We start from the raw sequence: 16,230 nt of genomic DNA, 5'->3' as shown, positions 1-16,230 counted from the left end.
AATATGTAGTAATATGGTACCTAAATGTGGGATCCTAGGGAATATGTAGTAATATGGTACCTAAATGTGGGATCCTAGAGAATATGTAGTAATATGGTACCTAAATGTGGGATCCTAGGTTGGCTGGAAATTTTCAGCAACAATTAAGCAACTGGGCACGGTGCACGGTCGTGCACTGGTCGCACGAACGTGCGTTTCCGAGTAAGACAGTGCACGGGCTTGTGCACTGCCAGGGTTCCCAACGTTCTAGGTTATGCACGGTAGTGCAAACAGACGCACGACCGTGCGGCTGCAAAATTCTGCCGTAAGACAGTAAATCATCACCGTAAGCTTTCTTCTTCCACCGTAGCTTACGGTGGCGACCAGACATAAATTTTTCCTTTTTTTTCTTGCATCGTGAGCTAGGGAAGGGCAACCAAAGCTTACCGAGACCGCATGTAGTAACGAAAACTTTAATTTAAACCCTCAAACTCTAATAATGCTTATCAAGTCACAAGGATAGCTCGATATACAACGAGAATGCATGAAATTAAATGTGTCAGGTGAATTAGACTCGAGGGAAAGTACATGTGAATGTTGAGAAGAAATATATGTTACGATAGAAAAGAATGAAAGAATGTCTAAGATAAGAACGACACGATGCGATTGTCAACGACGACAAGGCATGAAGTACGAATAATGAATGGGAAATGTCAAAAAAAAATGATGTTGAAATATGACGATGGCAAGTATGAAATGAAATCTAATGAATGTAATGAATGTTTTATGTAGATGGCTGATAGAGTGAACGTGAATGACGACGATGAAGCACGCCGAAATGAAATAAGAACTATGGTTGTGGAAGAGGTAAAGAAAGCAATTGAGGCTAGTATACCCCGACTAGCTCAGGAAGTCGAGGGGCAAGTATTGGAGGTAGCTAATACCATGGTAACATCTAAGGTGGAAGAATTGAAAGAAATGATTAGTGAACTGCAAGTGAAGAAAAGCAAACGGAGATGTACGTACAAAGAGTTCATGGCATGTAATCCCTTACCATACAAAGGGGATGTTGATCCGATAGCTTGCCAAAGGTGGATTTCAAGCACTGAAGCCGTGTTTACACGAAGTAGATGTGAAGTGGAAGATCAAGTAATGTTTGCCACGGGCCTCCTACAATTTCGAGCAAAAGATTGGTGGGATGCATACTCGAAGGAATTGGGGGATGATAAAGTACAGTCGTTAACATGGCAAGAATTCAAGGAGTCATTCCTGAAATATTATAGTCCACAATCCGCAATTGATAAGATTCAGGAAGACTTCTTGCGTCTCAGACAGAAGGATGAAACGATTGACGAGATAACAAACAAGTTCCTTGAAAGGGTGAAGTTCTGTGAGGAGATAGCGGGGACGGAGAGGCAAAGGATTGTACGTTACCATGCTATGCTAAAGGCCGAATATCGGGAATTTGTAAATCCCTCCAAGTGTGCAACGTTGAATGAACTAATTGATTGGGCAAGAGATAGAGAAATTGAAATAAAAAGGCAGGTTGAACGGGGAGAGAAAAGAGTAGCGGAGAAGCCTACCAACGCAAGCCCATCGAAAAAGGCAAGACACCAAGATCAAAGCAAGAAAGGGAAAGCAAGTGGTGAAATCCCGACCTGCAAGACGTGTGGGAAGCATTATTCGGGTGAATGTTTGTCGGGAAAGAAGGGGTGCTACAAATGTGGGCGAGAAGGACATCCGTTTTATAGGTGCCCAGAAAACTCAAAGGCGTGTTACAATTGCAATGAACCGGGGCACATTAAAGCGGAATGTCCGAAACTCCAACAAGGGGCAAAGAGAGATGGAAAGAAGGACGAGCCCCCCCAAGGCTCGCGGAAGGATGTTTCAGTTAACCTCGGATGAAGCTAAAGCTAGCCCGGACGTGGTTTCAGGTATATTTTTGGTGAATTCCATGCCTATGAATGTTTTATTTGATTCCGGGGCTAGTAGGTCGTTCATTTCTAATGAATTGTTAGCCCACCCATCGTTTAAGCTTGAAAAGATGATAGTACCCTTAGAAGTAGAAGTTGCTGATAGTAAGAGCTATTTGTTACATGATATTTGTAGAAACTGTAAGATCTTAATCGAAGATGAGGAATTTAGTATAGATCTTGTCCCGATGTACATGGGGGAATTCAAAGTAGTTGTAGGAATGGATTGGCTTGCCCAAAACCACGCTGAAATTCAATGTGAAAAGAAAGTCATTCATATATTAACCTCGGGGGGGGGGGGGACGGGTAAGTGTTCAAGGAGATAGAGTCATCAAGTCGAAATTGTGTTCTCTAGTCAAAGCTGTTAAACATGTGAGGAACGGGGGTAGAGCTTATCTATCTTATGTGATTGACACCAATCGAGGTGTCCCAAAGCTTGAAGATGTGAACGTGGTGAATGAATATCCGGATGTGTTTCCGGAAGACCTACCAGGCCTTCCGCCTGAACGAGAAGTAGAATTCAAAATAGATCTTAATCCGAGTGCAAAACCGGTAGCTAAGGCTCCTTATCGGTTGGCCCCAACCGAAATGAAAGAATTGATGACGCAACTTCAAGAGTTGCTCGTTAAGGGTTTTATTAGACCCAATGTTTCACCATGGGGAGCACCCGTACTTTTCGTGAAGAAGAAAGATGGTTCGATGCGAATGTGCATCGACTATCGAGAGTTGAACAAATTAACGGTGAAGAATCGATACCCGTTGCCCAGAATTGATGATCTATTTGATCAGTTACAAGGGGCGAGTTGGTTTTCAAAAATCGATCTGCGGTCGGGTTATCACCAACTACGCGTACGAGAAGAGGATGTGCCAAAGACTGCGTTTCGAACGCGGTACGGACATTACGAGTTTTTAGTAATGTCCTTTGGACTGACGAACGCGCCAGCTGCGTTTATGGATTTAATGAATCGGGTGTGCCGACATATGCTTGATAAGTATGTAATCGTTTTTATCGACGATATCCTAATATACTCCCGCAGTGAAGCAGAGCATGCTTCCCATTTACGTGATGTATTAGAAACGCTTCGCAAGGAAAAGTTATATGCAAAGTTCTCAAAGTGTGCCTTTTGGCTTAGAGAGGTACAATTTTGGGTCATGTGATCGATGCGAATGGTGTCCATGTGGATCCGTCCAAGGTGGATGCGGTAATGAATTGGGTACCCCCGAAGAATCCAAGCGAAATAAAAAGTTTTCTAGGCTTGGCTGGGTATTATAGGAGATTTATCCAAGATTTCTCCAAGATAGCCTCTCCTATGACAAAGTTAACTAAAAAGAGTGAAAAGTTTATATGGGGCGAAGAGCAAGAAAAAGCGTTTCAAACTTTAAAAGAAAAGCTCTCAAATTCTCCGGTGTTGACATTACCGGATGGAACGGATGGTTTGGTAGTGTATACTGACGCCTCCCGTCAAGGTTTAGGTTGTGTGTTAATGCAAAGGGGTAAAGTCGTTGCTTACGCTTCGAGACAACTCAAGCAACATGAAGGCAATTATCCGACTCATGATCTTGAATTGGCGGCGGTTGTGTTCGCCTTGAAAATATGGAGGCACTACCTTTATGGAGTGAAATGTACAATTTTCTCGGATCATAAAAGCCTCAAATATTTTTTCGAGCAGAAAGATCTCAATATGAGGCAACGAAGATGGTTGGAACTCATTAAGGATTACGATTGTGACATTCATTACCATCCCGGGAAGGCTAATGTAGTGGCGGACGCTCTAAGTCGAAAGGAGTACCCATCCCCGATTCGGGTAAAATCCATGAAGATGGTAGTCACCCCTAAACTCCTTGATGAAATTCGAGAAGCTCAGACGAAATCTTTAAATGCTGTTGACCCAAAGAAAGAAAGAACAAAAGGGTTTATTCATGAATTAGAAGAGAATGCAAATGGTATGAAAACGAGGTACGACCGAATTTGGATACCTCGGCATTGTGAGGTGAAAGAATTATTGTTGAATGAGACTCACAAGTCTCGATACTCCGTTCATCCGGGGGCTACAAAGATGTATCGAGACTTGAGGATGAATTATTGGTGGCCGGGGATGAAAAGAGACATTGTCAAGTATGTTGCTAAGTGTTTGACGTGTTCCCAAGTAAAGGCCGAACACCAAAAGCCGTATGGAAAGCTACAACCCTTGGAGATCCCAGTGTGGAAGTGGGAACATGTAACGATGGATTTGGTGACTAAGCTTCCCAAGACAAGAAAAGGGCACGATGTAATATGGGTGGTCGTTGACCGACTGACCAAAAGTGCACATTTCCTACCTATTCGGGAAAATTTTAATTCAGAAAAGATGGCGGAAGTCTACATGAACGAGATCATATCCCGACATGGGGTTCCGGTGTCTATAGTATCCGATCGGGATACCCGGTTCACATCTCGTTTTTGGAGGAGGTTTCACGATGAATTGGGGACCCAATTACACATCAGCACCGCCTACCACCCACAAACCGATGGTCAGTCAGAACGAACTATTCAAACATTAGTTGATATGTTAAGGGCGTGTGTTATGGAATTCGGAGGAAGCTGGGATGATCAACCACCTTTGGTAGAATTCTCATATAATAATAGCTATCATAACAGCATAAAAATGGCCCCCTACGAAATGCTTTATGGAAGGAAATGTAGAACCCCGGTTTGTTGGGGGGAAGTGGGTCAACGAGAGATCGCGCCAAAAGAAGTAGTGACCAAGACGAATGAAAAGATTGATATGGTTAGGTCAAGATTAAAAGCAGCACAAGATAGGCAAAAGTCTTATGCGGATCGACGAAAGCGACCAATAGAATTTCAAGTGGGAGATCATGTGTTATTAAAGGTCTCTCCATGGAAAGGAATAATCCGTTTTCGTAAACGCGGGAAGCTAGGCCCTCGATACATTGGGCCTTTCAAAATACTCGCCCGGGTTGGGACGGTGGCATATCGATTGGAACTACCACCCGCGTTGGATGGAATACATAACACCTTTCATGTATCGCAATTGCGAAAGTGCCTAGCGGATGAGACGGCGTACGTACCTTTGGATGATATCGAAGTAGATGAGAAGTTAAATTATGTTGAAAAGCCGGCGGAAATAAAAGATTCTAAAGTAAAGCGACTCCGCAACAAATCCATTCGGCAAGTGTTGGTTCAATGGCAACATCGAAAGGGATCGGATCTCACTTGGGAAGCGGAGGATGACATGCAAAGGCACTACCCGGAATTATTTGGTACGTAGTCAGGTTTCGGGGACGAAACCTTTTATAAGGGGGGTGGACTTGTAACACCCCAGTTTTCGTATGTCTTAATATAATAAATTAATAGTGAGGATTTAATGACAAAGAATGGTAAATATAAATTTATGAATATGATTAACTAGGAATGTATAAAAAATAAAAGTTTAACTATCAAGTATAATGCTCAATATTTGAGGGACCAAAGTTGGACAATTGGAAAGATGATTTAATTAAAACTCATAACACAAAACACACACATCAGACATATGTGTGTGTGTATGTGCGACTGGAAGAGGGCAAAGGAAGAACAAACCCTAACTTCACAAATCCATCAAATTAAAAGGGAGATCGGGGTCTAGTTGAATGCATGAGATAAGAATGGTGATCACCTAAGTGTTTCTTGTATCAAGTAAGTCAAATTTTGCAATTTGGTGATGTTTGATTTAGTGGGTTTAGTATAATTCGTGAATGTCTTGTTAAATTCAGTATGATTAACGGTTTCTAAGGGGATTTAGACATCACTAGAGGCTAATTTTTAGTATGAACATGATTAGGGCAAAAACCCATTTGCATGTCAAATAATGCTTAGAAATTGTGAAGTTTCGTATGTTAATTTGATGATTGAATCATGAAATTGTTATGAATATTGATTTAGAATTGTATGCTCTTGATTTGAATGATAGATTCTAACATGGTAGGATGTTTATGTTACTCAAGGAGTGAACTATGAAAGTTGTGCTTAAAATGCTTGTACATTATGCTAGTCTAGTGATATGCACACCATGTGTTTGACAAAATGCCTAAATGAGTTTAGTTATGGCTTTTGCATGAATACTTGTTAAGATGATGCAACTTTCTCATGACAATGATATATGTGACTAGTAAATGCCATAACATATAATAAGGATTGTGGAATTAATGTTAAAAGAAAGCTAAAGTACGAGATTATGACATATAGGCACAAAGAAGGAAGAAGGCGCAAGTCACTCAAAGGCACAATCATCACAAGATCGCGGTAAGTTCATATGAACTTTATTTACTTTAATGTAGTTTTACGAAAAGTGGTATTTGGTTCTATGGAATTATTGTAAAGGTTCATAACGGGTCGAATGATGTAAGTATATGGAAAAGTATGGTCTTTAATGATTCATGGTGAACGATTCGGAAAGCGATACATTGGATGTTTCCGAATGGAAGTATGGATGCTAATAAGGTAACAAGACATGTTAACGGGTTGAACAATGATAGGTAATTAAAGCATTTTCGAAGTAATATGTGTTTGAACTAATAATGTTTTCGTTATGAAATGTAGGTAAATCTCTTGCTTGAATGCGGCGCACCCGAACCGAACACACACACGAAACGTCGACTCTAAGCGCTTCCGGTCCAAGTTGTTTGTTTGATGGGTTAACTTACCATTTTGATTAGTAAATGTTATTTTGTAAGTGTCTAGTTTGTTAGTAGGAAGTTTGGATACTAAACTTTGTGTAGTTTGTACAAAAGGTTCATGGCGAACCATATACGGTCTTAACTTTGATTATGTTGGAAAGTGTCGTAGTATTAATAGTAATGGTATTGTTAAAAAACAGGGAGAAAGGTACCTATTACGGACGGGTCATGTCAAAATTTTGGTAAAATTGTAAGAAAAAAATATCAAATGAGGAATTTGGGTTCCACAAGTGGAAGTTTATGTTATACGTCAAATGTGAAAAATATGGGCGTTTCAAATACCCCACATACTGGCTGTAATTTGGTGATTACATCAACTTAATCACTGATATTATAATCTCGGAAAATGAATTTGGAGTATTGTAAAATAGTTTAACAACTCACAAATGGTGAGAAAAGAGTTTTATAAAAGAAGAATAACTCACATTGCAGATTTAGTACTGACAGAATATGAATTTAGTCCTGTTAACCTAATTTCAACAATAATGCATACAAAACAGAGTTAGTGATCAATGCAGCAGTTACGATAATGTCCCGAGCTCAATTCTTACAATGAGTGACCAAGTGCAATACTTCAACTCATTTATCAAAATGACAAACGACAAAGTATATTACTTCAACTCGTGTATCGAATTATCGACAACGACAAAGTACAATGCTTCAGCTCATTTATCGGATTACCGACAAACGATAAAGCATAGCCCAATGTGGGCGGCACTTAGACATTCCTTGGATATATTGATCCCGGAATGAATCGTAATAGCGATCGAGTAATTACCCTGTTCCGCGGCAGCACCTCGTGTGTGTGGTGTGTGTTAATTGTGGTATTATAAACCTAATTCGATGCACAGAGGGAATTTGGTCGAACTGTAAACATCAACAGGTGAATGCCAAGGTCGGCTATTTATAGCTCGAAAATCGACTCTCATACGGACCGTATGGCTTGACCTTTATGGTCCGTAAGGGGCCTGGTTAGCTTACGGTCCGTAAGCCACAACCCTTACGGTCCGTAAGGGGTGTGTTTAGGCTTGTAGACTAGCCTTCTCAGTGGCCTAGCTTCGGTGATTCACTTACTTTCGAATTTCAGAATTTTACAACGCAAATATTAAGATAAATATCAAACAGGGTTTAGCCCCCCTGAGTTTTAGGGGCCCTGATCCTGATTCCGATTATTCCGGAAATTTCAGGGTTAGTGCCAAATCACTTGGGTGTCTCAATTAGGGTGTTCTTATTAACTAATTATTGTTTTAATTTATACATTTTAGTGAGAGTTGTTACATTCTCCCCACCTTAGGAAAAATCTCGTCCTCGAGATTTACTGGAATAGATGAGGATATTTGCGCTTCATTTCTGACTCCAGTTCCCAAGTGTATTCTGGTCCTCTCTTGGAATTCCATTTGACTTTCACCAGTACAAGTCGTTTGTGTTTGAGAAACTTGACTTTTCGGTCTTCTATTTGTAAAGGTTTTTCTATGAATTTCAATTTCTCATTCACCTCTATGTCTTGGAGAGGTACTACCAGAGATTCATCTGATAGACATTTCTTAAGGTTGGATACATGAAATACATCATGTACTCCAGCTAGTTCTTCTGGTAATTGTAAGCGATAAGCAACTGGTCCGATTCGTTGAATCACTGGGAATGGTCCAACATATCGGGGACTCAATTTTCCTTTCTTACCGAATCTGACTACCCCTTTCTTAAGGTTGGATACATGAAATACATCATGTACTCCAGCTAGTTCTTCTGGTAATTGTAAGCGATAAGCAACTGGTCCGATTCGTTGAATCACTGGGAATGGTCCAACATATCGGGGACTCAATTTTCCTTTCTTACCGAATCTGACTACCCCTTTCCAAGGAGATACTTTCAGTAGTACTTTGTCTCCTATTTGGAATTCGAGTGGTTTGCGACGGTTGTCTGCATAGCTCTTTTGGCGATCTCTTGCTGTTTTCAATCTTTCCTTGATTTGAGTTATCTTGTCTGTAGTTTCTTGCACAATTCTGGACCTGATAATTGACTTTCTCCTATTTCCGCCCAACATACGGGTGTTCTGCACTTGCGTCCATACAGTGCCTCGAATGGAGCGGCTTCAATACTTGAATGATAACTATTGTTATAGGAGAATTCAATTAATGGTAAATGATTATCCCAGTTACCTCCAAAGTCAATTACACATGCTCGAAGCATGTCTTCCATAGTTTGAATCGTCCTTTCACTTTGTCCGTCTGTCTGTGGATGATATGCAGTACTTAGATTGAGTCGAGTTCCCATTGATTCTTGGAAACTTGTCCAAAATCGGAAAGTGAAACGACTATCTCTATCCGATATAATGGAAAGCGGAACTCCATGTAAAGATACTATTTCATCCACATACATCTTGGCTAATCTTTCCATGCTAAAGGTTTCCTTTATTGGTAGAAAATGAGCTGATTTGGTTAATCGGTCCACGATTACCCAAATTGCATCATTACCTTTTCTGGTTTTGGGTAACTTAGTAACAAAGTCCATTGTTATGAGTTCCCATTTCCATACCGGCATTTCTAACTGTTGCAGTAAGCCTGAGGGTTTCTGGTGTTCGGCTTTAACTTGTGAACAAGTTAAACACTTAGATACGTATTCAGCTATATCCTTTTTCATTCCTATCCACCAGAAATTCTTTCTCAAATCTTGGTACATCTTATTATTTCCTGGGTGTACAGTATACCTAGATTTATGGGCTTCTTCTAAAATTTTCGATCTTAAATTTCCTTGTTTAGGTACCAAAATTCTGCTTTTGTGGAATTTCCAAATTCCATCATTTCCTTGTTCCAATTCTTTTAGGTAACCTTTCATTCCTTCGGCGTCGTCCTTGATTGCTGTTTTCTGGATTTCTTTCACTTGTTCCCTCAAATCTACTTGTAGATTTATCCTAAGAGCACGGACTCGCTTTTGCTTTTCATGATACTTACGACTTAAGGCATCTGCTACTACGTTAGCTTTTCCTTCGTGATATTGAATATCACAGTCGTAATTACTCAAAACTTCCATCCATCTTCTTTGCCTCATGTTTAACTCTTTTTGCCCGAATATATATCTTAAACTCTTATGATCTGTATAGACAGTAAACTTACTTCCATACAGATAATGTCTCCAAATCTTAAGGGCAAAAATTATAGCTCCTAGCTCTAAATCATGAGTCGTATAGTTTTCTTCATGCTTTTTCAATTGTCTGGAGGCATACGCAATTACCTTCTTGCGTTGCATCAATACACATCCGTATCCTAGTTTTGAAGCATCACAGTATACTTCAAAATCTTCTGTTCCTTCTGGTAAGGCTAAGATTGGCGCATTGGTTAATTTCTGCTTTAAGATTCTAAAGGCTTCTTCTTGCTTTGGTCCCCACTCAAACTTAGTGGCTTTACAGGTTAGCTTAGTTAATGGTACAGCTATCTTGAAAAAATCCTTAATAAACCGTCTATAATAACCAGCTAAACCTATAAAACTTCTAATTTCCATTGCAGTTTGTGGAACCTTCCAATTGGTAATTGCTTCGATCTTAGCAGGATCTACGTGAATATCTTCGTGATTCACCATATGGCCTAAGAATTGCACTTCTTGTAACCAAAATTCACACATTGAGAATTTAGCGTACAATTTTTCTTTTCATAACAAAGTTAAGAGTGCATGCAAATGTTGACAATGCTCGGCATGACTTTTGGAATAAATGAGTATATCGTCAATGAATACGATTACAAATTTATGCAAATATGGTTTACAGATTCTGTTCATCATGTCCATGAATGCAGCTGGGGCATTGGTTAATCCAAAGGGCATGACTGTAAACTCATAATGACCATACCTAGTTCTGAAAGCAGTTTTAGGTATGTCTTCCTCTTGAACTTTCAATTGATGATATCCGGATCTTAAGTCTATCTTAGAGAAATATCTAGCTCCTTGTAATTGATCGAAAAGATCATCAATCCTAGGTAATGGGTATCGATTCTTAATTGTAACCTTATTCAATTCTCTATAATCAATACACATTCTCATTGATCCATCTTTCTTTTTCACAAACAACACTGGTGCACCCCAAGGGGATGAACTAGGTTGTATAAATCCTTTGCTTAATAATTCATCTAATTGCTTTTTCAATTCTAGCATTTCGGTAGGAGCTAATCGATAAGGTGCCTTGGCTATCGGTGTAGTTCCTGGAATTAGATGAATCCTAAATTCTACCTCTCTATCAGGTGGTAACCCAGGTAAATCTTCTGGAAATACATCTGGGTATTCTGAAACTACAGGAATTTCCTTGATTTCCTTGCCTTTAGTACAAATGATTACTGAAATCATATATACTATTCCTTGGTTCCGTTCATAATTAGCAACTTTCATTACTGATATGAACTTTAATGGTTTCCGAGGTTTATCTCCTGAAATCTTAATTATGTCTCCAGTGGGTGCTTGAATTTCTATAGAATTTCTATCACATATGATTTGAGCATGGTTGGCTATTAACCAATCCATTCCTAACACAATATCGAATTCAGCTAATTTCATAGGAAATAGGTTTGCAGTAAATTTATGACCTAAAAGTTCTATGTCTACTTTTTGCAAAACCTGATTGATTTCAACTGAATTCCCATCTGCAGTTTCGACTGTAAAGATCTGCCTAACGGTAGTTAATGGTAACTTAAGAGCTTGACAGAATGAAGTATTTATAAAACTTTGGTTTGCACCAGAGTCAAATAATACTTTGGCATAGACGTTGTGAACTAAAAACGTACCGGCGATCACATCCGGGATAAGTTCTGCTTCTTGAGTCATCAGCTGAAATGCTCTAACATTCTTCTTAGTAGTTCCTTCAGCTGCCTTGGGTTTGTTGTCTGCTGGGTTAATTAACTTAGGACATTCAGTTTTGAAATGGCCAGCTTCCCCACAATGGTAACAAATTATAGATTTCTTCCTGCAGTTTTCCTCACGATGTCCTGTTGTTTTGCAAAAATTGCAAATTCTATTGCATCTTCCAAAATGGTTCTTACGACAAATTTTGCAGAATGGCATAGTTGCAGATCGCCCTGTCCCTTTCTTCTTGAAATTATTACCCATCTTAAATCCTTGGGTAATTTTCTGAGCTAATTCTTTCTTCCTATCTTCATCTCGTGTGCGTATCAGCTCATCCGTTAAGGTGTTAGCTAATTCTACTGCATCGTCAATAGTGCGAGGTCTCGCAGCCTTAACGATATTGCGAATTTCACTAATTAATCCCCAAATATATCGAGAAATGAGTACTGGTTCTGGCGAAGCCAGGTTAGGTACCACTCTCGCATATTCGAAGAATGTCGAAGTATAACCACGACAATCCACCCCGGTCATTCGATGATTGAGGAACTTATTTGCCATCTGTTCCTTCTCATACTCAGGACAAAATTTTCTTTCGACAAGATTTTTAAATTCGTCCCAAGTCATAGCATAAGCTATCCGTCTGCCTTTTGCTTGTAGCACTGTGTCCCACCATTCTAGTGCCCCTTCTTTGAACAGGTTTGAGGCATACATGACTTGATCTTCTTCAACACCTTTACTTATTGCAATTACTGCTTCGGTTTTCTCTAACCATCGCAGTGTTGCAGTTGCTCCTTCGTTGCCTGCAAATTCAGCGGGTTTACAAGCAAGGAATTCTTTGAAAGTGCAACCAGGTGTTGCAGCCTTTCGCTTTTTAGGGCGCTGTGTGTGCTGAGATTCATTGTCATGATTGATATGATCATTGCCCCCGTTTATACTGTTACTGAAATTATCTTCGATGGTATGTTTGCTAGGTACAATATGTTGCGGATCGTTTGGATTTTTCATAGCAGCAACGAACATTGGAATTGCGTTGGCTATCCCTTGGGCAACCATATTTTCAATACCTTGTTTGGTCATATATTGATCTTCTGGGTGTTGCTCCGATTGATTAACTTCATTTACTGGTTCGTTATCGTTATTTGCCATCTGACGATAATTTATTATGAATAATTAGCAATTAGCAATTTATACAAATAATTAAACAATTTATAGCACATAAAGCCAAAATTATCGATTTCTCGATTCCATTTTATATCAGTATAGTATGCATCAATACACACCGATATTTTACAACGTTTTATTCGTTATGTTACAACTGATTTCACTATTTACTGCTACTATTATACAAAGATAACTTTCCGATCTTCCTAGTTGTCACTCTAGAAACGGAATTCCCTCTCGTCGTACTTCCAAGCAATCTGTCCCCCTATTTCCCTAATTCTATTCCCTGCATCCATTAACTCTTCACCGAAATGGCGAAGTTCAGCCAGGTTTTCATTGCTCATTGGTGGATTAGGTAGGGGTTCTGGGTCGAATTGTGGAAGAAACGAGTAAGGGCTATTGACAATATTTTGGAATTGCCAATCATTTGTCCACCATTCTTCCATTTCTACAGGTTGGTCATGTATTATTGGTTCAGGGATTGTTGGTGCAAAATTCATTGGAATTGGGTTTTCAATAGGATAAGTAAAGATACCTGTGTTGGCAGGTTGCATAGTTTCACATTTTTCTAGTAAAATATCTATCTGATCCTGAAAAGTAACTCTCCTGGTTTGATTAGAACTCTCTCCGACTTCTACCTGATTTGGGTTAGAACATTGCCCTATTTCTATTTCTATTTCCTGACAATACTGATCAAACTGCTCCTCCATTTGCCTAACCTCATTATTAGCTTCAGTTTCCTGTTCTTGCGGATTAGGGTTTCCCTGGATTATAATTGCTTTTCCTTTGTCTAAAGATTTACTAGTTCTAGGGGTTTTTGTAACTGTCTTTTTCTTACGTATACGGCTTCCCCAAACATAATTTTTCTTTGGCCTTCTTTTTGGTTTGGTCACTGGTGGAGTAGGAGATTTTACAGGTTGATCCACATCAGCAAAGTATCCCGTAAATTCATGAGAAACTTCAATATTTACTGGGTACAAATTGAGGTTCTGAAAAGCTTCAGATATCTCGTTCATGCTGTGTAGCATATATGCAAAATGCACAAAATATCAAATTAAAACTTTGGAACAAAGTTTAACAAATAAACACAAAAGTTTTATTGCATACTATTGGTACAAAATACAGGAAACACACTCAGATTTATTCCACTTTTATTTATTTACTTATTAGGAAGTATTGCTTGCTAAATTTAGGGCATCTAGAGATTTGCATGTTCTGCCACAGTGGCTAGCATATACAAATTTGCCCATTTTTCATCAAGTTTATCTTCCCAAGGTGATTTCTTAAGTAACTCCAGGGTTTCCTTTTTAATTTTCTTTTCTCTGATTTGCTCCTTACTTTCTTTAATAATCATACTCCTTTTTCTAGGAGAAAGCGGATTTTCATAATTCGCTTTTTGCACAAATATTCCTTCCTCAGGAATTGTAGGGAGCTTTGAAATTTTAGTTTTAGACGAACTGCCTTCCTCGTAAATTGATCTATCTAATTTAAGATAGATATCTCGCAACTTTTGCTTACCCATACTGTAACTAACAAATAATCAGTTAAAACACATAAACACATAATCACATAATAGTAATCAGGAAAATTAAGTATCGTTTAAATACTTAATTAGCTTAACTCAGTGGCTCTGATACCACCTTGTTTCTGTCACGGCCCACGACCTGGTTTGACCTGTTTCCAGAGCCGCGAGACAGAAACCCCGTGATATTTGTTTAATTGAGTTTAGCAGCGGAAAATTTTAAACATCAGGATCGTTGTAAAGCTAAAACTTTTCCCGATTATTTTTATTTCACAATTCGGGATAAAACCCCGATAATTTACAGTACATAGTTTAATGATAAATCCTTATTTCAAAACATCTTTATTTATTTTATATTGAGCCACTATTTTAAGCTTGAAATGCTCCTCAGCACTTTTCCTGATTTACAGCAGATCACCTGAAACATGTTTGAAAAAGGATTTTGTCAGCGGGAAATACTGAGTGAATTATTCTAGTTACTGAAAACGACACATTTTATGATTATTCACAGTGAAAAGATCTTTTACGCATGTTTCTGATATCAACCAACTACCCACAGTATTTGTCACTCGACCGGATCTGTGACAGTGGTCATATCACCATTGGCTGCCCCAATGAATGACGTAAATCAATTAAATTAGGTGCGCCCACCTAACATGATTTAAACTGTAGTAATGTGCACAATACCCCACATACTGGCTGTAATTTGGTGATTACATCAACTTAATCACTGATATTATAATCTCGGAAAATGAATTTGGAGTATTGTAAAATAGTTTAACAACTCACAAATGGTGAGAAAAGAGTTTTATAAAAGAAGAATAACTCACATTGCAGATTTAGTACTGACAGAATATGAATTTAGTCCTGTTAACCTAATTTCAACAATAATGCATACAAAACAGAGTTAGTGATCAATGCAGCAGTTACGATAATGTCCCGAGCTCAATTCTTACAATGAATGACCAAGTGCAATACTTCAACTCATTTATCAAAATGACAAACGACAAAGTATAGTACTTCAACTCGTGTATCGAATTATCGACAACGACAAAGTACAATGCTTCAGCTCATTTATCGGATTACCGACAAACGATAAAGCATAGCCCAATGTGGGCGGCACTTAGACATTCCTTGGATATATTGATCCCGGAATGAATCGTAATAGCGATCGAGTAATTACCCTATTCCGCGGCAGCACCTCGTGTGTGTGGTGTGTGTTAATTGTGGTATTATAAACCTAATTCGATGCACAGAGGGAATTTGGTCGAACTGTAAACATCAACAGGTGAATGCCAAGGTCGGCTATTTATAGCTCGAAAATCGACTCTCATACGGACCGTATGGCTTGACCTTTACGGTCCGTAAGGGGCCTGGTTAGCTTACGGTCCGTAAGCCACAACCCTTACGATCCGTAAGGGGTGTGTTTAGGCTTGTAGACTAGCCTTCTCAGTGGCCTAGCTTCGGTGATTCACTTACTTTCGAATTTCAGAATTTTACAACGCAAATATTAAGATAAATATCAAACAGGGTTTAGCCCCCCTGAGTTTTAGGGGCCCTGATCCTGATTCTGATTATTCCGGAAATTTCAGGGTTAGTGCCAAATCACTTGGGTGTCTCAATTAGGGTGTTCTTATTAACTAATTATTATTTTAATTTATACATTTTAGTGAGAGTTGTTACATCAAGACACGATGATTTTCCTAGATTTGGTAGGAATTTTGAGCCACCCAGGAATCAAAATTACAGTTACCAAAACTATGGAAGCCGAGGTTATGGAAACTCTGGTTATACCAACAGATCGTCAACTCCGTATAATCCACGATTTGCAGGGAGTCATTCCAACAATTTCCGAAATGGAAATGGAGGACACAAAGGCAATGATGGTTATTTCAAAGAGTTTTCTTATGTTGATGAATCGGGACGACCCAAGACCATCATGGCTTGGGTCCCACACTCTAACTAAATTTTCTTGTTGGGGAGTGTAGGAGCAGCTGAAGAGGGCTATCTATATTTGGTATATTGATAGTGGCTGTTCCAGACACATGACAGGAA

The 16,230-nt window shown here is 39.1% G+C and overlaps 1 protein-coding gene and 1 long non-coding RNA gene across 2 annotated transcripts; both read left to right on the top strand.

The window, feature by feature from the left end:
* The first annotated feature begins 771 nt into the window (after window positions 1-771).
* On the top strand, window positions 772-1,884 carry LOC110932881. Its single transcript, XM_022176133.1, has one exon. It carries the CDS (start codon window positions 772-774, stop codon window positions 1,882-1,884), a length of 1,113 nt encoding a protein of 370 aa, XP_022031825.1.
* A 4,292-nt stretch (window positions 1,885-6,176) lies between these two features.
* On the top strand, window positions 6,177-6,789 carry LOC110934350. The gene is made up of 2 exons (XR_002588257.2): window positions 6,177-6,234; window positions 6,532-6,789. It is a non-coding gene; the product is annotated as an uncharacterized LOC110934350 (long non-coding RNA).
* The last annotated feature ends 9,441 nt before the right edge of the window (window positions 6,790-16,230 follow it).

This window comes from Helianthus annuus, chromosome 4, assembly GCF_002127325.2.
Source record: "Helianthus annuus cultivar XRQ/B chromosome 4, HanXRQr2.0-SUNRISE, whole genome shotgun sequence".
NCBI lineage: Eukaryota > Viridiplantae > Streptophyta > Magnoliopsida > Asterales > Asteraceae > Helianthus > Helianthus annuus.
This window is presented reverse-complemented; position numbering and strand designations above follow the sequence as displayed.

Coding starts and splice junctions, on each gene's coding strand:
- LOC110932881 (XM_022176133.1), top strand. CDS start 772: ATGGCTGATAGAGTGAACGTGAATGACGACGATGAAGCACGCCGAAAT.